Below are 24,993 nucleotides of genomic sequence, written 5' to 3' on the forward strand. Positions count from 1 at the left end.
TACCAGTGTTCACATTTGGGCAGTATTCATGCCAAGTTTGGTCCTAGTTTGATCCAAATCCATCATTATTTGAGTCCACAGTGCTCTCTCGGTGTAGGTGAACTGCAGCTCCCAAACTCCAGTGTTTTCTGTTGGTCATGGGAATTCTGTGTGCCAAGTTTGGTTCAATTCCATCATTGATGGAGTTCAGAATGCTCTTTGATTGTAGGTGAATTATAAATCCCAGCAACTACAACTCCCAAATGACAAACTCATACCCCCCTCCCCCAACTCCGCCAGTATTCAAATTTGGGCTTATTGGGTATTTGTTCCAAATTGGGTCCAGTGAATGAAAACACATCTTCATATCAGATACTTAAATTACGATTCGTAACAGTAGCAAAATTACAGTTACGAAAATAGCAACGAAAATAATTTTATAGTTGGGGGTCACCACAACATGAGGAACTCTATTAAGGTGTCACGGCATTAGGAAGGTTGAGAACTACTGGCTCAACCCATTGTGCTACCGGGGGCTCCAACTAACTTACTGATGTGAAGTATAGTGAGAGGAGACAGAGAGCTGTGTGTCTCTGCGTGTAATATTAAGTAAACAACATCAAGACAGTGAAATGGATTTTGTCTCCATTATACAACACTTGCAGAACACAGTTACCTGAAGTATACAACACTTGCAGAACACAGTTACCTGAAGTCCTTTGATAAGTGAAACAGAATTATTTTATTGAGAAAAACAATCACATTTAAAAACAATGCAAATTATAAAAGGTGTATTAAAACATACCCAGATCTATAGTCTCAGTTTTCTGTTGTAGAAAAAGAAGATTATAACAGACTGAAATACTATATACACAGTATATCTTCATATTAGTCTAACAAACAGCAAATTCTTTCAGAAGGCACTGCAGCACTGTACATGTGGTTCACGTAATTTACACATTAAAAAAACTTGTAAGAAATTGACAGACTAGTATTTTATCTATCCTTGCATTTTATGAAATATTTTTCCAGACTTTGTGTGTGTGTGTACACATTATTGCCTAGCCCAACCCCTTTGTGTTTCATTCCTTCACACTCACACACAGATTGCTTTATATACATATACACTGTATATATACACAAGCTGATATTGTGGATCAGAAATTAATTTCTATGCAATACTACTCCCTTCAATTAACATTTGGATGCTTGCAATTCTTATTGCAATCCTGGGATAAGCAATCATCTGACTGAAGACTGAAATGTGTGGCTTTGAAATTGGTAGTTTGTACATTCTTTTTCCAATAACCTCTTTACATCATGAAAGAGAGATTTCTATCACAATCCACATGGTTTTAGTACAGCCATCTCTATAATACATTTCCTCTCTGTGATCATGTTGACTTGTGCAGCATGGACGAGGGAAAAATAAGTTCCAGTAATAGTCTAGAAATATTCAGAGGACATTTCTCCTATCCTTAATCTGATTTTTTTTAAAATGTTTGAAATATTAGAAATTGACTACATTGAAAGAAGCAAGCGCCTACTTAACCTTTTGTGTGTGAGTATGTAAAAAATGGTCCTCCTCATGTAATCTTAGTAACTATTGGGTAAGGCATTCTTCCCAGGAAAGGTCACTGCTGTCTCAACATATGGCTTGCTCAACACTACTTTGCAAGTAAGCCATTAGACTGAACTCAACGCAATGCAAACACTTGCTCCCATCCTTCCTCAATGTGTCAGGAATACACTGCTTCATTAACCAGAAGCTTCTGCTTGAGGATAGCCTGGACTTAGTTGCAAAGTGGAGCAGACAGGTGTGCCACAGTAACTGCCAAGGGAACCCTCATCCCCTTTGCATGCAACACTAAGGACACAAAGAAACACCTTATGTTTCGCTAAGAAGCATCACAGCAACAGCAGTGTTCCCATCATGTTCAACCATTTGCGATGGGGTCTGAAATGAAAGGCTTGGCATGCCAGCAAGGGCCCCATGCTTTAACAGAATCTGCACTGTGCATGTGTGTCCACCCCTTGCTGCCAGATGAAGAGCTGTCAACCCTTCCTCATCAGGATCATTGATGTTTTCCAAGTTGACAAGTTCCTTTGCCACTTCATCATGTCCATTTTCAGCAGCAAGGTGCAGTGCTGTCCTGTTTAAAGGGCCCTTGGTCATGACACTTGCTCCTTCCTCAATCAACAACTTGGTGGTAGACAAGTGACCATTGCGTGCTGCCAAATGGAGTGCAGTACACCCTTCCACCGTCACTGCTTCTATGTCTGCACCACGGTTGAGAAGCAGCCTTGAAGTACTGGTGTGCCCAGTTTCAGCAGCTACGTGGAGAGCTGTCTGGCAAAACACATTTCTTATGTTGACATCTGATTGCAGTTCTATGAGTATACGAGCCACTCGGTAATGACCTCTCTGGGCTGCCAAATGCAGGGGGGTCCTTCCATCCACTGTCTGTGCATTCACATTGACCCCCGCCTGCTTGGCCAGGAGCTTCACAATGGACAGGTGACCTTGCCAAGCAGCATAATGTAAAGGCACCCAGTCATCCTTTCCCTTGATATCCACATCAACCCCTCTTCTCAGGAAGATGCGTACTATGTTCTCTTGGCCATGTTGGCAGGCAATATGAATGGGAGCCCTTCCTTCAAAGTCTACCTCATTGAGCAAGGCATTCTTCTCCAGCAGCATTCGTGTGCTCAGTTCATCCCCATTCTGGGCAGCAAAATGGAGAGCCGTCCACTGGTCTTCATCCTTAGCATTCACGTTAATTTTCCTGGCCAGAAGCAGTTCAACAATGCTTTTGTTCTTTTTTTCTATAGCTATATGGAGGGGTGTAGAACCTCTCTTATTGGTCAAATTGGGGTTGGCATTATACAGAAGGAGCCACTTGGCACATTCTTCCTGACCAGACTCAACAGCCAAATGCAGAAGGCTGTAATTCCCATCCAAAACAAGGTCAACATCCTGAGGCTGAAGGATCTTCATCAGTTTGCCTGTGTCTCCAGAAGTGATTGCCTCAGCCAACTTTCTTTTCTGAATATCTGTTGAATCCATATCTGGAGAAGAAGAAAAGTGAAAAATCAATCTTCTAGTACAATTAAATTTCTACATGTGATTACTGTCACCACAAAGAGACATGGGGAATTTGCTAAAGAAAAAAGGGGCTGCTACACTTTTTTTTTCCAACTGAGGAATTCAGAACTGTTTTCAAATGCCAGCCCCTTTTCCCATATTGAGCAATATGAGTCCACATACTTTTACACCAGCAGGGTGGCACCAACTGTATCATGGGTGACCAGGTTATCAGATTTGTGGTGTACTGATCATGTGGCTTTCTGGAATGACAGGTATTAATTAGTGCATGAGGCATATGCCTGTCTGTGCATACACAGACTATTAGGTTTTTCAGTTACAGTGTCCTGAGTACTGAAATACCTACTGAATTTCAAAGGGGGAAAACCCCACAAATGCACACCTCATTTCAAAAACATATTTTATCAAAAACATTATATTAAGTGCAAATAGGGGTTTTAAGTGTTTTACAAGCACAATCTTTATGTAGAAGCACTCTTTGTTTGTTCAGTGACTGGTCATTTAGAAAACTTCTGATAAACGTATCTGAGGACACTCAACTTTGTAGTCCAATATTGTCAAATCATTTCAGGGAATGCTCAACCTCTGTGCTTAACCTTGGGATGACTTGATTCTCCTTGGCTCCCTTTTATTATGATCAAAGTAGGTGTTTAAAGCCAACTGATAATCAAGTGATTATTTAAATTAAGGAGAGAGAATGATGTAGTTCTCTAAATGTAGCTGGACTGCAAGTCTCAACAGCCCTGACCAGCATAACTCATGGTGAAGAATGTTGCAAACTGTAATCCAACATTTTGAGGACTGCTAGATTTTCATCTGTGACATATATGTACCTTAACTAATTGAATATGACATGAATGTAACACTTGAATATAATTTTGGTTCTCAAGCTTTGGTCCTCCAGGTGTTTTTGGACTAGTTGGACAAGTAGCCTGACTTAATATAAGGTACATTCTTTTTGTTACTTATGCACATGTATTTGTGGATATGGTCCAAGTCAGAAAATGCATTCTCCACACTAATGTTTTAAGGTTTTTTAAAATACTCATCCTTTGGAAGAACCTTATAACTTTTGAGCATTAAAATCCTGGTGGAATCTCATTTGGTTTGCTGCCAACTGGACAAAGTAAAAGAACAAGTGAACAAAAAGGAAAAGGTGGCCAAAGGAACTGTGTTAAGATACCGGGCTGTGGGTTTTTGAAAAACCTCTGAGTACAAACTGAGATGCAAGCCCAGAGCTCAAAAAGGTTACTTTATTCCCCGAACCCAACACGGTTGCTGGAGAATTGAGGAAGTTGTAGTTCAAAGCATAATTTTTCCCAGCCCTGGGCTTGTGTATCAGTTGCAACATTCCAACGCAGTCACACAAGATAATCTACATAGGCTCAGAATACACACAGATCAAGGAGGTTCATCATTGGAATGGCCTAAACTTGCATGGCAAATCTAGAAAGTCCTTACCACTTCCAGAATTCTCTCTCTCAAAAGAAAGTGACAGGGAACCTCGTGAAGAAAAAGCAGAGTCTACAGACGACACTCCTGAAAGCCTTTTGTCGCTTGAAGCAAGTCTTGATTCAGAAGCACTACGGCTAAGCTCTTCAGGCTGTTCTGTCTCTGAAATTCCAGAGTCCAACTGGGATAACAACTCAGAGAGACTATAATCCTTAGCAGATGCAGGACCTTCTTGCTTTAGCTGGGACAGCCCTGGCATCTCCTGGAAGGGAAGAATTAGAAGTATTAGTCAAATGTTGAACAGGAGAAAGATAACCAAAATATTAGCTCATTTTACTTTAAATATACTGCTCACCTTGGGATAAGTTTGAGTAGTCTTAGAATCTTCTTGATCAATAACTTCCTTGTTATCATTTTCTGGTTTTTCACAAAGGTCTTCTGTTTCAGATGTAATTTCTTCAAAATAAAAATAAATAAAACAAAACTGAAACTCATACTATAAGATGAGCAGAAAACATTTCCCCTACACAGCACAGTATCCATTAGAATAAATATGATACATTTTTATATATGTATAAAGAATTAAGAGTTTGTTTGGGTGTAAGAAGAGTGGTACATCTGAAACTTTGGTCAACCACAGTTTTTGCGCAAAGCTATACAATATTGGGTATGTTTACACCATGGCTTTTGGAGCAAACAATCAAGATGCAAAAAAGAGAGGTTGGACACCCACTGTTCCAGGAATATTCAAAATATTTTTACTTCCTCTGTAGGGAAGGAAAACCCCAGACTTTCTGCACTACTAATGTTACATTATGTAATCATGATTTTTTAGCTGAAATTTTAATATGCCAATTGTATGACCAAACAGGATGTAGAGCCATGTTCAGATTTGTCCTCAGAAACAAAAAGAGATGAACAGAAGTACAGAATAAATAATAAGCTTTATTTATATCCTGACCCCTCTTCTCAAAGGGACTTGGGGTGGCTTAGGGACACGGGGATTTGTACTTTCCAAGTAATTCTCTCTTTTTCATCCAAAGACACACACATATGCAAAATGCACTGGAATCCCTTCACCCCCCCCCCCCCCAAGAGTTCTGTATTTTTGGCAAAAACACCATCCACAAAAACAAAACCTCTATCAAAGTATAATTACTTCTAGGGGTTATAGAATCCTATGGATTAGATTCTAGGAGATGTTCAAGGTACTCTCACATGGCACAAATGCCACATTAATCCTCCACTTAAATTTTAAGACAGTGCAACACTTTAACCCATGCTAAGCTCAGTGAAATGTTACCTGTGTACACTCAAAGACAACATTTTGTATTATGATATGAAATAAAAAATCTAATCATTTTGAACTGGATTAAAACATCTATTGCACGCAGATGTTATAGAATAGAACATTCACATTAGGAAGCAATTTGGGGGATTAAATAGACCAAGATATATTTCATGTCTAAATCAACAGATTCATGATCAGACACGTTCATGAATAACATTTCTCAGAAAGGAGGAAGTTCCTCATGGTTTGACCAGTACAGAACAGTGAGGTATGTATACTTTGCATTCATCATTTTTACAAGATTTTGGTGGAGCTGCGCCGGGGATTAATATAGTCCTGAATACTGAAATGAGTCACTCATTTGCCAAGAGTCACACAAGAAGCAAAAATGTACCTTGAAATGTTGGCCTTTTGCTAGGGTCATCTTGCCAGCACTTTTGCATCAGTTTGATCAAGTTATTACATGCATGAGGTCTGGATTTGGAAACAGCAGGTAGTTCAGGACGATGCCCATTAACGACCTTCACCATGATGTGTAGAATGTTATTCTCTTCTGCAATTAAAAAGCATCAATGAAGACCACTCTGGATATGAAAAACACATTTGCCCTTATTCATCTAGGCTCTTCTCTATTAAGATTCTCTCCCTATATAGGAAATATACATTATATGCCTCTTGAGTCCATTCCTTAGCACAAAACATGAAACTAAAGTAAGAAACTAGCGTTCCCAGATGTTGTTGGGTTGCAACTTCCATGATCCCTCACCAATGGCTATACTGGACAGTAGGCTTGTGCATTTTGGCATCATCTGAACATGTTGATAAGATGCTCTTTTTCAACAGGTAAGGCATTCTCGTTTTGTCAGCCTATTTTATGAGAGCAACAACAATAGCAACCACCAAAACAATCCTGGAGCATTGGAGAATCAGCCAATATACCATCTATCTTCTCTTAAAATTATTGTGATCATGATATTATAGACTAAGTAGTTAACACTGAAGCTGAATATGATGGTACATGATATTGTGGATAACTCTTTATACAGGTCATTTCATGCAAGGGAACTTTCTGCAGCCCACCTACTATTTCCACTGTACTCTGAATTACTCTTGGGAGACTGCTGAATGCATTCATGGCCCTGTCTGACAGCTGAGGGTTAAGTTCTATAGCTTTTTTAGAATTTCCCAAGCTTCGCGTTCTTTTAAATTTGGCTTTCAGTGCAGGAAGAGTAGGTGAAGCTTCTTCAACATTATCCTTCAATGACATAGACAATAGTTTAAGCACCTGGAATAGATTTTATCTGTCACCAATGAGGGAGGGTGGGTATACTGAAAGCTAACCACATCACAACAGGAACACTCATTTGGGGATGACTTGTGTTTGATGTTTTCCTCTAATACATGATTCATGTAAACATGCATTTATTGGCTTACCAGAAAAGGGCTTCTTCTGTGTGAGAACTCCCCAGATAACAATGGAAAAGCTGCAAAAGAATTATTCACTGATGTTAACTTTATGAAAACTGTGTTGTTGTTTTAATTTAGGCAGTCTAGTGCCCAAAGTAATCATATAAGAACATCAGATACATGATTAGAAACAATGCCAAAACAAAGGTAGATTGTAAAAACATGAAAAGTGGACCTGTCTTGCTAGAAGAAACTAAATCAAGAGCTATCTAATCTACCGTTGTGCTTCCAATAAAACAGATGCCACTGCATACTCACAAGCAAGCCAGTATCTAAAGAGATCTTGTAGTACCTTCATAGCATAAGCTTTCACAGACTTAAGTCAAGATCCTTCAGATAAAGCCAGAGAGGGATATTTGCCCTAATTGTTCCAAATGTTATACCATCAGAATCAGCTTTTTGTAATCCTTTCACACGTTATCTGAACTAAGGTTCATCGTCATATCTTGTGAAGCAAATGAACCATCTATTGTGTAACAGTTCCTTCCTGTCCTGAATCTATAGCCAATTAAATTCACTGAGAGGCAATAAAAGGTTGGAGTCACAGAAAGAGATATCTACTAACCTGTCTCCTACATTTTACTACTCAAAACCTCCCACTGATGGTTGCCAGACACTGTTTGGGAATGACAGTCTTAACTGCACACTAAGATGTTTATCAAGAAAACTGAAAGCAACTTCAAACTAGTGAACAGCCCCAAGTATCAAGAGCTGCCTGTATACTCTGTCCGCACAAGTTTGTAGCCGGTTATCTCTTGGCTGGCCCTGAGTGAATCACAACCATTGAAGCAGTACTCTGACATAAAGTGCTACCTTTGCTCTGAATGCCTTTCAGGTGAATAGCAGCACATCAAGAGTAATTGCTGGTGAACTTAAAAACAAGCTAAGCAGCCCACGGGCAGCAGATTATGTGAGGCTCCTAACAGCAAGAAGTTTAGGGGATTCAAGAGTGGCAAGATTGTCAGAGTAGAGACATATATGGGACCTCCAAAACCTAACACAGTTTAGGGCTTTAGCATCTTATATTCCAGTCCAAGGTTGACTCAGGAGCACTGAAGGAATCTAGAATGCCAAAAGATCAACTGAATTCTAACAACCCTCCCCAAACAATCAAAAATTATTTGCAGATATGACATTGGTATGACAAGAATTTAAACACATATCTCAGCAAAATCAGAACAAATCACCATGAGACTATTATGCATTAAAGCTACCCTAGATTCCTTAACTTTCTTTTCTAGGATTGTATTGATCTGGCCCAGGAGCCAGCTTAAACCCTTGTGCTGGCTGAACTGCTGACCTGAAGGTTGGCCGTTCAAATCCATGAGATGGGGTGAGCTCCCATCTGTCAGCTCCAGCTTCCCATGTGGGGACATGAGAGAAGCCTCCCACAGGATAGTAACACATTTGGACATCCCCTGGGCAACGTCTCTGCAGATGGCCAATTCCCTCACACCAGAAGTGACTTGCAGTTTCTCAAGCAGCTTCTGACACAATAAAAAAATTGACCTGGCCCAGTACCCCAACTGTTGTAATGAAAAAGTATAAGCAACAAATGCCTTAAACTGATGTTTCAGAATTTAGCAAGGATTTTCCCACCAGATTTGACTACCTTCAACAATGAAGAAAGGAAGAAAAAGACTGGAAAACCAACCTGTAGACATCATGCTTGGTATCGAAGTATCTGTTCTTCTCTTTGATTCGTTCTGGAGGGAGATATGCAATGGTGCCACATAGTCCATCCATGCTAAGGTCATGAGAATGTGAAAGGCCATTGCATTTGGCTAATCCAAAGTCTGAAATCTGATAAAATAACAAAAGGTTAAAACTAAAATTCTCCAAAATAATTGCTATGTGTGCAAGGTTTTTTTTCTGAGGAGCTCAATTTTACTACCTTTTTCTGCTAGATTCCTAAATTACAGTTTATAACTGGCATTTGAAAAGATATAGCAAATAAAACAAAACTGGGAGACTCTAGAATAGGGCAAATTATTTTAGTCTGTTAAAAGCAACACACCAAAAGGGCCAAGTGGATTTTACAATTGCATCAGCCTATAAAACTGACTGATTAAGCCAATGTTGCCCAAAGAGTCATTTATACAAAGCTTCTTCTTCTTTCTTTTTTTTTTTACTAGCTAATAAAAATTGTGTGAATGTATTTTGCTTTTGCTCAGTCAATGATGCATACTCTTCTACCAAATAAGGATACTCTAGAATAAATGATTTCAAAACACACCCTCCTCAATTTCTTATCAGGCTCAAATAGCAGATAAATTTATCTTTGCATTTCAAGATTGCAACTTTAGGACACACTCTTAACAACCTGACTAGATTGCATAGGGAAAGCATTGTAATATAGCGGTTTGATTACTGGAATAGAACTCTAGAAGAGCAGTGAATCTAGGCATCCATACTTGGCATGGAATAATCTGGTCTCAGGGTTCAGAGGAAAGGAAAGGCAACCCCTCTCTGAACAAATCTGTAGCAACAACATGAGTCAGAACTAACTTGAAGGCACACAGCAGCAGCAACCAATGTTTCTTGTCTCTTAAAACAAGCATGTATTTCAGAAACACCTAATTTTTTTAAGAAGAACTAAATGGTTGGATGAGAGATGTCAATGGAGTGTGATTATTTTTGCCTACAGCATGGGGATGGGCAGAAGCAACAAATGCAAGGCAGATGCTTTTTGGGACACTCTAGTGGAGTAGTTCTCAACTTGTTGATCCCCAGGTGTTTTGGCCTACAACTCCCAGAAATCCCAGCCAGTTTACCAGCTGTTAGGATTTCTGGGAGTTGAAGGCCAAAACACATGGGGACCCACAGGTTGAGAACCTATTTGAGTAAAGTTTTGGAACGTGTGGTAGTCTCGCAACTCCAGGTGTTCTTGGCTGCATGGGACTGTGAAAAACACCCTGTGCCTTAACAAGAGAGGGATGCTCTGGGAAGAAATTTTGTGGCTTTAAAATATAATGCACATAAGGTTTAGTTGTATAGCCCCTTTTTAAAATGACTGGTGACCATGCAGTATGTTATGTTAAATTCCAAGAGTCTCCTTCTAAACACACTTATGTAATGTAATGACAGAAAAGTGTCAAACATGGTGACTCAACATTTGGACACTGACGTAGGCCATTAGATGAACCTTTTAAAACACTGTCAGCTTTATGACTCTTTTATCCATCTCACAGCTGCTTTGAATAAAATTCAAAAGCTTTATTGAAGTGCTACTATCACCTATCACTATGCCCATGTCCACCCACTTAAATACCTGGGACATTAGACAACCTGATGGCCTCCAGGTGTGTTCCATTACCCCCAACCATCAGGAAAGCACTAGTTTGGGGAAGTCTGACTTTCCTATTGGACTTAGTATGAAAGAGATATATTGCATTCCAGATTATAAAATATGCAGTCATAAGTCAGTGATATGAATGACTGAAGTGAAATTTAAGACTAGCAATTCAGATGCTGGTAATACAGATGTTCCCAGTGATAACTCTAGAAAGGCTTCCAAAAGAGAACAGACTTGCATTTTATATATATACTCCCTGCGCATTCTACAGCTCAGTCATCTTTGTAAGGTCTGTACATTCACACTATTTTTGAAAATGTCTTATTTATGAGCACAGGTTCAGCATTCTTATCCTGAATTCCAAAATATTCAAAAACCAAGTTGTCCACATGGTGGCTGAGAGAGTGACACCTTTGCTTTCTGATACACAACCTATGTTTCATACTCAAAAGTATTAAACATTTTGCCTACTGACTACATGTATACACTATATATGAAACATAAAAGCATTTTTTTGTTTAAACTTGGATCCCATTTCCAAAATATCTCATGTATGGCTATGCAAATAAGTTTACAAAATATTTTTTTAAAAAGCCGAATACAAAACACTTTTAATCTCAACACATTGTTCTAGTCAATCACCCTTGACTTCTACAGTCCTTAAGGTTCAATCACACACAGTAATATTCCCACGTGGACACAAAATCTATGGGTATCCCTGAGCAAGTCGCCATATCGCAAACCCTCTTGCAATTTGGGCTTCTGCTGAATGACTGGCTGTTTTAGCGGGTTTTTTAAGTGCTTCCACTGGTGTGTTTTTTTTACTAAAATAAAAATGGATTATAATGTAATTTGGGTTGTTGTAAGTTTTTTGGGCTGTATGGCCATGTTTCAGAAGCATTCTCTCCTGATGTTTCACCCATTTCTATGTCAGGCATCCTCAGAGGTTGTGAGGTATACCTGCCATAGATGTGGATGAAACATCAGGAGAGAAAGTTTTTGGAACACGGCCATACAGCCCAGAAAACTCACAGCAACCCAGTGATTCCAGCCATGAAAGCCTTCAACAACATATAATTTAATCATTTTGTGATATCATAATTTTTAAACCACATTTTAACATTATACCCTTATTGTGTTTTGTTCTGTACCTGCCTTACATTTTGTTGTAGGTTTTGCGCCTTGGAAGAAAGATGCGATACAAATCAAATAAAAATAAATACTTAAATGACGTAATAGGTGAAACATTAGTAAGAGCCAAGTGATCCATGTAGGAAATAAGTTCAGGTTGAACTAAATGCTCTCAGCTTTTGTTTATGAAAAGAGTGGTGACTTTATAACTCATAAAACTATAAACAACTTTGAGTGCCATCAAGTGGATTTCTGAGGGAGGGGGGATCAAAGAAGTCATTGGTAATGAGTTTTATTGCTCCACAGTAATCCAACATACCCTATCGAGTTATAAAGATGGATTAAAAATTAAGCTGTGTTGCTATGACTCATATGTACTTAGTTGTTTCTTATAACTCTGCAAATACAAAGACTTTAGTCTAAAATCCTACACTGTGTGTATGGAAAGTACTTCTGTTAGGTAGCACAGTGGATGTAGGTAGATCTCTTTCCCCTTTCCCACCAAAAGTCTATTCTGGAATGGTTCCTCTCAACCCTTTGGGGTCAGTTTTTGGTATGACAATTTGGCAACAAGAATTCCACAATCAAAAATGCTTTGGGGACCAAGGCATGAAATGATACTACTTTTCAGGAAAATGTATTGGGAATCTACACTAACTGCCATGACAAAATCACATGGGACTTTAGGATTTGGCACAGCACTAGATCGCTCTAAGAATTACAAATTTATCTGAAATTGCACTGGATGTTGCCTTGGCAGGTAAAGTTGAATCATCATTCTGTGATTATTTTGTTTTATCAGCATCAGGATAGGGAGAGTGGTGAAGGAGAGACACAGAAATACAGAATTTGAGTGTTAGTTTCCAGCAGAATGAAAAGTTCAAAATGCAATAAAGCTTGCGCTGTGAAATAGTGGGATTGTACTCTAGCTGGTCCAATAGGTAAAGTAAGCAGGAGCTGCTTCCAGAATCCCTTACTAAATACAACCAAACAAAAAGGGGACAGCAAATACATCTGGCTCACCAGAATAAAGAAGATATTTATAAGTTTGTCAGCCAATCTGGAAAGTGGAGGTTGGTGAAAGCAAAATTATTATCCCTTGAGACATTTTTGAAGAAGCCTATAAATGATATTTTCCTTGTTTGTCAATGTTTTATTTGACAAGTGGTGTCAGGTCATTTTCAATTTATGGCAACTCTAAGGCAGAATATACTGTGAGTCGCTTCTGGTGTGAGAGAATTTGCTGTCTGCAGAGACGCTGCCCAGGGGACACCCGGATGTGTTACTATCCTGTGTGAGATTTCTCTCATGTCCCTGTATGAGAAGCTGGGGCTGACAGATGGAAGCTCACACCAGCTCACCCTGTCTCACGGATTCAAACTGCCGATCTTCAGGTCAGCAGTTCAGCCGGCATAAGGATTTAACCCATTGTGCCACCAAGGATCCTGGCACCTATTACAGTGTTTCCTTGCAAGATTTGTTCAGAAGTGGCTTGTTCTTGTCTTTTTCTCATGCTGAGAGAGTGCAACTTGTCTATGGTCACATAGTGGGTTTCCTGAGCTAAGCAGTTTTGAGCCCTGTTCTCCCACATTTTTAGGGTGCATACTCTGTCAAAAAGGGAAAAACTATGGTGTACCTTGACATGATAATGGGCATCAAGCAGAATGTTTGCTGGCTTAAGGTCCAAGTGGAGCAGAGGTGGAGACATGCAATGCAGAAAGTTCATGCCCACAGCAGTCTCATGGATAATTCGGAAGCGCAGCTCCCAAGGCAGTGGTTCTGAGGCCAGCAGTTTTTCTAGCGATCCTGTCTCCATGTATTCCATGACCAAGCCCACAGGTGCCTTGCAAATGCCATAAACGGGAAGAATGTAGCGAAATTTTGCCATTTCCATTTTCTTGGCTTCTTCTAACAGTTCCATGCGCTCCCTAGAAAGAAAGAATGGAGACTTTTAGCCATTTGATAAAACTGACAGTTTGCATGGGATTTTTCTCACATTTAACCGAAGTACAATACATAATAATAATAATAATAATAATAATAAATCTTTATTTATATCCTACCACCATCTCCCCAAAGGGGACTTGGAGCGGCTTACATGAGGCCAAGCCCAGCGATATATTACAGCAACATAAAATATAAACAACATAACTTCATGTATATTCACTCTTGATATTACATCATGGGTCAACTAAAGACTTGATTCAAAATGTACACAAACAGGACTCCACAAACTCTATCATCCAAGATGAAAATTTCTAAACTACCTTCATATTGACATGAATGGTCTTACCAGAGGTACTTACACACAACAAGCCCTATAATTCAGCAATGGAAGACCCTGGTTATTCCAATAGTCTAGGTCCAAGCATTAATTTCGTTTTCTGATGTAGGAATTGTTAAACCCACCAAAATAAAAAAAAATACTTGTAAGCTAATTGGCATTAGTGAATCATTTTAATTTAACATGAAAGCCAGCTAACTCTGACTTCACCTTCTCAGAGTAGAAATTAAAAGGAGTATAAAGGATTGGAAACTGTATATATTTATGAAGTCAAAGTCATCCATTAAATGGGCTTTATAAAATCCATTGAGGAGAAACAGCATGACTATATACAATTACTAATTTTGAATATTTTATAGGTAGACTAAGAATATAACCTGCAATTTTAGATCATAACTAATCACTCTATTGTCCAGAGAACACAAAGAGGCACAAAGGTTAGGAGGCTAGAGTATCATAAAACTATCCAATTACAGACCTTGCAGACAGCATGAAATATGTAACATGGTATTGAATTTTATCAGCAGTAACATGAAAAATTTAGAACACAGAACTCAAGTGAACTTCTTAGGCTTTCATTCCTGGGTTCATTCCTGGGTTCAAGAATGTCTAACAGAGCCTCCGGAGCCATGCAGGCAGCAGTAGGCAGGTCTTCCCTGCTGCGCCTCAGGCTGCTACACTTCCAGGGTCTGTGGAGGCCAGGGAGGCAGGCCTTCCCCGCCGTGCCTCAGGACCCCAGAAGTGCAGCAGCCTGAGGCGCGGTGGGGAAGGCCTGCCTCCCTGGCCTCCACAGACCCTGGCAGAGCAGCGGCCCGAGACGCAGTGGGGAAGGCCTGCCTCCTGCTGCCTGCATGTCTCTGGAGGCTCTGCCGGCTTTGCCAGGGTCTGCAGAGGCCAGGGAAGCAGGCAGGCACCCCCAGGATGGGCCGGGAGAAGGAGAACAAGTACTTCAATCGTGGGAGGACAAGCGGAGCCAGTGGAGAGAGTTCCAGCCCGCGCACCAGCCTCCCTTTCTGAGGCCCATTTTAATGTACGTAAATATTTTATATTTTATATTACTATTTACAAACACCCGCGAAACAGCGAGTCCGTATAAAGCAAACCACGAAGAAGCGAGGGAATACTGTATCTCACTTTTTCTCTCTTAAAGTGACTATGTGTTACAATTTGACCATTCTAAATTGGTTTCAAGATTTCACAATTGTAAAGGGGCAACAATTAATGTAAGTCAAAGGAGTTTACAAATATCAGCTTTCATCAGATGAGCAAAATATGTCCCTTTTAACTAATACTTAATCCCATCTTGAAGCCTAACATAAGAAAAACCCACATTAAGTTTATAAACACAGCAAGAAAAGCAATCCAAATGGGTTCCTCATCTGAAACTGAGCAGAGCTGCTGTAATTTGAACATGGCTGCACGTAAGAAGACAAGTGGTCAATTGTTCAAGTCACCAAGGTCACCTTTTCTTGACAGTGTAGTCACCAGGCAACTTCCATATATGACCAAACTCCAAAAACCACACAGGATCCAGAAGAGTCTGAGGATTTCCAAGCTTCAGTCCCATTTACTAATGGATAAGATGTACTGGTAAATATTCAGTAGAGGAAAGTACCTTTACTTTAAGTATTTGTGGACTCATGACAACACTGCTAAAAAAAAGACAACTTAACACAGAGTCTGATTGTGAGGGCCTCTAAATATTTTTTTTAATGTTCAAACACAGCATGCTAGTGAAACCACATGATTCTGTCCAGCCAGTAGATCAGATAGCATTGTGCCAGCCAAAATAGGTGCACTGGACGGGAACAATCCAGTATTGTTTCTGTGTGGTGAAATTGTGTACAAGAGAACAGGCACTACACCTATTTAAAACAGGAACAGTTGGAGGGGGTGTTTTCACTCATGACTCAGGAAAAAGGGTTCCTTTGTTTTTATGAAAATAACTGAAATCAGTGGGTCGATTTTTCCATTCCAGATAGAGACACAGTAACTAACTACCAAGTGACTATCTATAGCAAGAAGTTGGCTTTCTGGACTGATCAATCATATCAAGAAGGATGGAACTAGGGGGACACGTTTTCCTAAGACTTTAATACAGTGGTTCTCAAACTGTGGGTCCCCAGATGCTTTGACCTACAACTCCCAGAAATCCCAGCTAGTTTACCAGCTGTTACGATTTCTGGGAGTTGAAGGCCAAAACATCTGGGGACCCACAGGTTGAGAACCACTGCTTTAATACTTCTGTATTCTGATTTCCTCAGCTCAGATTGTGGCTACTAATGATGGGACCTTTTCCTAGAAACCACAGCAGCTGCTATGACTACCCCAAAACAAATATCCTTCAAGAAGTGACCTGTCAGGAAAACCAGGGAATGTTGACGTGACATGGAGGAAAGAACTGCCAACGAATGAAAAAAAAAAAAACAACTAGGTTTCTACTCCTTCTCCACCTTTTCATTTCAATCTTAATCAGAAGGGGGAAATGATGCAGATATGCTTACCCTTCTGAATAACACCAGCTAAGAGGAGGTGGTTTCTTAGATAATTTAATTTGATCCCAACTGAAAAGGAGGGCATACCTCCAAGTTCCATGTATCTGTTGCCCTACCAGGTTTTGAAATTCATTGAAATCTGATTGATTCAACATGGTTTTTGATCACATGGTAGCTTTCAATTAGAGGAGGGAGCCCACCATGACCATTTTTGTGCCCCTTTCCTGGGAACAATTTCTTTTTTTAATATCTCAAATGCACTCTAGGAATGTATGCAGATAGTTTCATCACATTACACATGAACACATCCCATTTTTCCAGTATGTGGTAGCCTAGAAGCTGTCTTTTTGGCTTACTTCTATATAGGAAAAATGGCTCTTCTTGGTTCTAAAATAATCTAGAGATAATCAAAACATGGTGACAAAATCTTTCTACATCCTAAGGAAGAATTCAGGATAGGAGAAAAGGAAAAATCAAATTAGGGTATGACCCTCCCGTCTCCTGGGAGGCCAATGCAATCTCTAACATCTTTAAAAAGACAGTTGCAATCCAAATACTAGCCTCAACACACTTCTTTCACAAGACAGCAAAGGCATACCTTTTACCCACAGCATTAGAGAATATGTTCATACATATATGCAAATGAATGTATAGACCAAGAAAATCTGACAGGTTGCACTTATATTCATTACGAGCCTTTCTGATCTATAAATATAATCATTTGTATTGTATTGTTTAAGGGACCTTTGTCTCTGTACATTTTTGCACATGTATATTTATTACAGTACCCAAAGGCTGTATGCTGTGGATTGCAATTAGAACTGGCTAGACGAGCGGCTCTGCTTTAAAAGTAGTATCTGCTTTCTGAGAGAAGTCAGTTAAAAACTTAATTTATTACTCTGAAGAGGAAAGAGAGATAATGATCCAGCATTAGTCAGTAAAAAATATAATGTATGTGTTTGATCTATGAAAAAGCTATTAACTGTATCTTGGTGGCGGAGATCAAGAGAGCTTTGACAAGAATCTCAGCTATGTAAATTTTCTGGTTGAAAAAGATTACATTTTATCTGCAAAACCTTTACTACCATAATCATGGAATATATTTTAAATTAAGGAAGGTATTAAAACCAATAAAAAGTGATATGCATCATTTCAGGTTAAAATCAGCTCCTCTTTGAGAAGAAGCACTTCACATCTACTGATTGGGCAGAGCATTTCTTATGGTTACTACTGTTGCTCTTTGCATGACAGGTATGCCCTTCAGAGCTGCATGGTACACACAAGCTGAAAATGCTTTGGTTGGAATGTTTTATCCCTGATTTTCTGCTTGCCATAGGTTTGTTGAAGACGAAGATGCAATGCCAAATAATATTGAGCCTACTATCAACAGTACTTATGCTTTTAATCTTGGTCCAAAACAGAAGCTGTTTATAGGCAATTGTTATATTATAGGCTGGAGGAAGTAATTTAAGAACCATGAAGGACTTGTACAGACAGGTCTGGGTGTGTACAATGCAGCACCTGTACAACCCTTGCCATACATCTAAAAACCTGTTCTTCGGAACTACACGGTTCCTATCTAAACCCAAAAACTCAAGAACTGTTGGCCATATCTGAAGGAGCCTGTGCCGTTTACTATGTGCCCTTCGGCTACTTGAATATATGCCTGTTGCCTAGTTAAGGCTGTAACACACATCAATTGTGTCAAATATATCAATTGTCTTGCTATGCTGCAAGTTCACAAAAAGTGTCTGTGCACTAACATCACCCCGTTTTAAAGGGTTACATGATCATGAGGCTTCTACAGCAGTTTTTATAACGTTGAAGGTATCTGATGTAGAAAGCTTGCAAATGCCCTTGTTTCAATTCAAGTTCATGATCCATGGAGAGTTGAAATTTTACCTTGAAAGAGCATTCACCAGACTGCATCATTATAACTTGATTCATAAAATTATCCCCCTCTGAATAAAAATGCAATTTGAGCTTTTTAACAATTATCTTATCCCATGACCACTACTTTTCTCATCTCTAACTTAGCCCTGCGGCAAACTTAGACTTCTCCCTTGGTATTACAGAGAAAAGAAATTAAGATGTCACCTCCATTGTCGATTAACTGGAGTTCATTGTGATATTTGAAAAGTGTGTAGAGTATGAATCCACTTTAAATCCTGTTTCTGCTCCTGCAGAATTCTGGGGTTTGTAGTTTAGTGAGGCTGTTAGTGAACAACCAGATTTAAAGTGGATTAATTCTCTAGTGTGATGAAGTAATAAATGAACTTCATTTTCACTATCATTGATCGAAAGCAGCCAACTTTCAATTCTAGCTTATGAAACAAACAAACTAAAATTTAAACTACCCATAATATAGACTCTAGTGTAGAGCCTGATATAGGGCCCATGTGCTGCACTTTGTCCACAAGGACAAGCACCAATCAGTCCACATTATTCACAAATGCTTTTGCATTGCAAACTGACAGAACCGGTTTCTTTGCAGTATAACATTGGAGAGAGATAACACTTGGATTAATGTACTGAAGTGGCTTGGAGCAGGTCCCATGGCTCAAGACATGCTACATCTGGCTGTATCTTGTGAATTTAGGTACCCTTTTTACTCTGATGCCATGCTTGTGACACTTCTGCCAACTGGAGAGATCTATTTCAGAAACTGCAGATGCCACCACAACTGTGATCCACCAAACACTTGGCTCACATATTATTTGTGCAGAGTTGGTTCACTATGATGAAGCGCTTGAATTTTAGATTTGAGTGAAGCTGTCTGAAAGATCAAACTTCAAAATAATTATTTGAATTCCTCATCCATGCGACCTTGAAGAAGAAAAGGTATTCTTGATATATACCCTGCTTTTTAATTCAGATGTTCAATTTCACATATTTACTGAAATGTCAAGGAAGAAAGAAATCGGGATAAGATTTGTACTGCCTTCACACCATTTGTTGTGTGCCTTCAAGTCATTTTCAATTCATGGTGACCCTATCACTGGTTTTCTGTGGCTGAGAGTGTGTGATTTGCCCCAGATCACTCAATGAGTTCTTCCACTATAGCCAATTTCACTGTTATTTCTGAGATTTTCCCCAGTAAGATCTGCTATTTAAAAACAACAAAAATCATTTCTTAAGTAAGCCAGTGCTGGAACAGTTGCCAATTCACAGGTTACTTTTATTAATACCAAAGAAGCATAAACTGATTTGTGAACAGAAGAGCTTAGATTACAAAGGCCCCCAAACAAAAACAAAAAACTATCTCACATAGAAATCTTAACATGTCAGTAAAACAAAATCTGCATATTTATATACAGCAAAAGTGCTAGTCATAGTTAACAGTCACATCACTTTATTTGAGCTGGATGTATTTTGAAGAAACATCTAAACCCATTTGACTAAGTTTCTGTAAGTAAAGGAGAATGGCTGCCAAGAGACAGTGTTAAACCTATTAAAGTAAAATAACAAGCACTTCATTCACATGAAACATAATCCATCATACTGGGAAAGGGTGAAAAGCTGTTTACACTTTACAAACCAATCTCAGGGTTGCACAAGTCTCTTCACTATGGCTCAAAGATGAACATGAGTTCAAAAAGACATTGTATATAGTATAATTTGGAGAGCCAACATGGTGAAGTGGTTGAGAATTGGACTATGACTTTGAATTTAAATTCCCACTTCACCATGGAAAGCTACTGGGTGATCTTGTGATCACCCAGTGAACAAACCTTGTCAAAATATTTGTTTTAATTGATAGGATTACACTAGGACTGAATTAAGTTGGAAATGACTTGAAGGCATAAAACAATGACAACAACAACATAATTTGAGGTTCTTAGCTGAGGAGTTCTGGAGAAGCAACCTCACTAAAGAGAAACAGACAGATCCACCAATAGCTACTCTGTACTGTTCTAAACAAACAAAACAAAAGGCCACCATAAAAAGGCTTCCAGCTGCTACTTAAGTTTTTAACCAGTTATGTTCCCAATTGTGAACAATGTTCACAAAAACTGCACCTTTTTTACAAACACTTTGAGAGGTATATGTTTTGCCACATGTGATGCTGTTATTGCCAAAGAAGGCAACTCCGTAGATCTGACCGGCAACTGTGTACTTAGGTTGGGTGGAGGGAACAGGCAAGAACATTTGCTATGCCTTCCTCTATTTCAAAATGTCCCAGACAAAATAGTAACTGCCGAGATATTATCTTGCTTTAAAAAGAAATGACATTGTGCCTGAGTTGCTCATGGCAACACCACTCATGTGAGAGAAAAGTACACAGGTGCTTATGCTATAGCCATATTGATGCCAGATGGGAATCTTCCAGTTGTTCAGAATTCAGAGAAACCTGTTTTACAGAAGATACTTCCTTATTCCAGAATAATTCCAACAGTTAGAATTAAAATTGGGAACGATGACTCTTGTCTTCTGAATTTTCCCAACCTTATATGTAGTAGAAACACAACAGATGCAACCTTTTAGAGAACAGAGGGTCCACACTAAAAGTTAAGTCAGTGTTTAATGCAATTCTGTGCCAAGTGTCACATCAGAGCCTGTGCCACAGTCAATAACAGATAAAGTTAGTTTTTCTACATGCCCATGATCATTATAATTATTCAGCACAACCATAGCCTCTCTCATTTGATAGCAAGTAATGGTAATAGCAAAGATCAAAGTTTTAGATTTGAACAGATCCAAATTAACTGTTATTTTAGCCAGATTCAAGTTTTACTGTAAAATTATAACACCCCTGTTATGAACAGCTTTAAGGCACATTAATACAATATTAATATCTCAATGAATACAACATCATTATCATATAAACAAGAGAAGACCCTACTGCACTGAATTTATAAACAAGTGTCTGAGAATGGAGGAAAGCAGAGAATAGCTGAAAAGGTGGGGGGGGGGGCAATAAGTACATTTATCTACCTGTATTTTTGATCCATTTTGTTGGAACAATAAGAACAAGGCTTTGGAGAAAATAAGTATTGATTTATGAGGATGTGAATAAAGAGAAAAATTGAAGAGTGCAGATGTTCTGAGAGGTGACACAAAGTAATTTCTTAAAACAGTAGATATCTGGTAATTTAGAGTGAGAAAAGTAGAAGAAAGATCAGAGGGCCTCTTTCTTTCATTTTGATGAGGTAAGATGCATATTCTACTTAAACCTCCATCCTAAAGGACTGTCACTATTACTTCCAGTAGTATTTCTTCAATTAGCAGGCTTGCCACAAAAATGATATATCAAACATGACGAAGCAATATGGAGACTGAGACCATAGGGAGCTGCCATTCACAAACATGCCACTGGAGAACTGGAAATATGGTGAATCTCAGTACTCTGAGCTCAATGAAGGTAAAATAGTAAACACAGTAATGTTTCTTAAAGAATGATTAACTAGTGTGATCTCAGCTGCTTCTAAAAATCATCTATTATTCTATTTGCATCTTGCCTAGGAAAACAGCCAGTTTCCAAAGACCATTCATTGTCAGTCACACTTAAGAGTGTATATAGGGAAATACGTCTACTATTTTGGAAACATTTTACATAACCTTCACTTCATAACTAGCCAGAATATCAACACAGAAGAACCCACGGAAGGCAATTACTGCATACGAATCCTGTCTCTTTCTCTTTTCCTTTGAATAAATGGATAAGACACAAAGACAAAAAATAGATCTTCAAGACTCTTGGATGCAAACACCTGAACTCAGATCACATTGGCTGAAACTGACAAGTGGAAACTCCCAGTTAGGAATTACAAGAAATGACTTCAAAATTTACATGGGCTAGATTATCAGATGCATCCATTAATCCAGTTCCAACATGGCTATCCTCCCTCAATAGGAACAATCTGATAACATGACAGAGATAACCTGTATGGCAAATATCCCTCCGCTGTACCATGTTGAAGTTTTACCATCCTCCCTTCACCAGCCTAGGTGTTGTTTTCCAATATTACAATAGGCCTAAGGAATTAAGCCTGGTGATATGTCATTTCATTTGTTTGCACATAAAAAAGAAAGCACCCAAAGCACTTCCTGCTTCATTGCTACCTATTTTGACCTCTGGAGCTGCACTGGGCAGAGTTCTGTAGCACAAGCCAACACATGCCTATTAAGGCAGGGTCTAATATGCTGGGAACTGCTCCCAGCCAAGAGCACTTGGCATCTGACAAAGGGAGCATGACGTTCTTACAAGCAGCCTGCCTGAAGTAGTTGAACCTCCCCACTACCTTCAGCACCAACACACACCTACCCAGTATTTTTCCGGCCAATTATAACTAACTTCATGCACTCCAGATGTTCTGGGTAATATTTCCCATTTACCCCAGGTAGCACGACCTTTACTCATGTTGACTGTAAAGTATGAAAGTCACATAGGAAACTATGAAGAAGACTGTTGTAGGCAACAAGTCACTACAGTTGCCCCTTATCTCTTTTGGCAGTAAGTATGGCAAAGGGTATTTAGTCTGAAGCAACAGGTTTAACAAGTACATTTAGTCACCTTTTTGAATGTGCCAGATGCCAATTCTGTTTCTTGTACTTTAGGTCCTTACACATTATGGTCTACCTTCAAAATGAATTCATGTGTGGCCTTTCACCCACATCTGGAGTGGCATTAAGGGCCATGTCACCCTACGCAATTAAAGCACTGTGACTGCACTGTAATTTCCATGGGTTCATTCTGTGGAATTTGGGAATCTGAGAATTTTAAATACCCCTCCCTAAACTACAATTGCCTAGATTCCACAAGATGTGGCCATGGCAGTTAAAGTGGAATCTTACCGCTTCATGCCACTAGAGAAAAAATCCGGTTTCTGTTTCCTGCAGAATCCTGGGGTTTGTAGTTTAGTGAGGCTGTTAAAGACTCCTCCCTAAACTACAAATCCCAGAATTCTGCAGGAGGCAGAAACTGGGTTTTAAATAGATTTTTTTCTCTAGTATGATAAGGCCCATAGTATTGTGTGATCTGAAATGGCCTCTAAACAAGTCTCTTTCACTCTGTTCTTGGCTGAATGTCACTCAGATTGGCCCACAGAAGGGAGGATCTTTAAATTCTTCACACTTGGTTATTTTTTTTAACACACAGTTAATTCAGTAATGAATTAAACACCCTCCTCCACAATTGGAGATAAATTATTTCCTGTAGCAAACAAAAATATTCATTCCCACTAAACTGTACAAGAAAATATGCACAACAATACAATCACAGTCTTTATTCAAAGGGACAAATTAAGCTCAGATTTCTTTGTTGCTGAGTGTTCTAACTTGGAAGACTATTAAACAGAGCACAAGTTATTTTCAAAAGCAATTAGTAAAAAATACTGCTCCAAGCAGCTGCCGCGACCTACATTCACAAAAGTTTGATTTTCAAAAATAATTTATTTTTTATGATTCAAAACTAATTTTTTGGAAGCATGAGTTTCCAGAAGCTGCCAGAACTTGTGGTAAACATGAGACTACATGTGTCCACTAGGGCTGGGCGGTTTCGTTTCGTTAATTCGTAATTCGTTAAAAATTCGTTATTTTTTTTTTATAACGAAGCGATAACGAACCATTCTGGAGCAACTTAAAAACGAAACGAATTTTTAAATTCGTTTCGTAAATGCTTTGGATTTGTTATGTATTCGTTTCGTTATCGGTTTGAGGTCGTTTCGTTATTATTTCCGCATGTCTGGGGCAAGTTTTATAGTTGTTTTTTGTTTAATTAGTGAAAAAAAATTATAATATCACACCAACAGTCAACAACAGAGGGAGAGGGAAGCTTCAGAAGTTCCCCCTGTCCCATTTGGAGGTTTTTTAGCGTATTGTGCGGTCGCGTCCGCCATTAACAAATCGATTCGTTATTGTTTCGTATTTGTTTCATTAATGTTTTGTAATTTTTTTACATTTATGAAATTTCGTAAATATCGAACTTTTTAAAAGAAAAATTTCTGAATTCTTTTAAATATCGAAACACAAAAACCCCCAAAAAACGAATCGATTTTAGAAACAAATTTTTCCGTTGTTACCCAGGCCTAGTGTCCACACTATAAAAATAACTGAATAGCTACATTGTATGCTATATTGCAGGATAAAAACAATGTATCTGTCATTGCATTTCACTGAATAGAGAGAAAGGTTATTCCTCATTACATTACAACTGTAGTATTGGTAAATGAAGGGAAGGGGATTAATTACAAGTAGCTAGATATTCCTCAGCTGTGCTGTTTCAAAAAGTAAGAACTGTATCTAGAAGCAATTAAACCTGAGTGTGTGTATGTATACACACACACACACACACACACACACACACGGAGTATATCTCCAATTGATTACTAACTTGATCATTGAATTTAACTGCTGAAATGCCCATCAATATTTCAGAGGAAGAAAATGGCAAAACTGGCTCTGAGTATTCTTTGCATTAAAAAAACTTATGAAATTAATGGGGCTGCTATAAGTTGACATCAACTTGGAGGCACACAAGCCTACCATATTTCC

General features: G+C 38.8%; 1 protein-coding gene across 1 annotated transcript in view; it reads right to left on the bottom strand.

The window, feature by feature from the left end:
* Window positions 1-711: 711 nt before the first annotated feature.
* The window catches only part of RIPK4 (receptor interacting serine/threonine kinase 4), a 30,417-nt gene continuing 6,135 nt past the window's right edge, over window positions 712-24,993 (bottom strand). The window contains exons 2-8 of the mRNA XM_060770296.2: window positions 13,358-13,649; window positions 8,950-9,098; window positions 7,263-7,312; window positions 6,223-6,381; window positions 4,893-4,993; window positions 4,547-4,799; window positions 712-3,048 (exon numbers count right to left, since the gene is read on the bottom strand). Coding sequence (XP_060626279.2) covers window positions 1,868-3,048; window positions 4,547-4,799; window positions 4,893-4,993; window positions 6,223-6,381; window positions 7,263-7,312; window positions 8,950-9,098; window positions 13,358-13,649 — 2,185 coding nt within the window. The 3' untranslated portion in view covers window positions 712-1,867. The remainder of the gene's footprint in view (window positions 3,049-4,546; window positions 4,800-4,892; window positions 4,994-6,222; window positions 6,382-7,262; window positions 7,313-8,949; window positions 9,099-13,357; window positions 13,650-24,993) is intronic.

Source organism: Anolis sagrei, chromosome 3, assembly GCF_037176765.1.
Source record: "Anolis sagrei isolate rAnoSag1 chromosome 3, rAnoSag1.mat, whole genome shotgun sequence".
Taxonomy (NCBI): Eukaryota; Metazoa; Chordata; class Lepidosauria; order Squamata; family Dactyloidae; genus Anolis; species Anolis sagrei.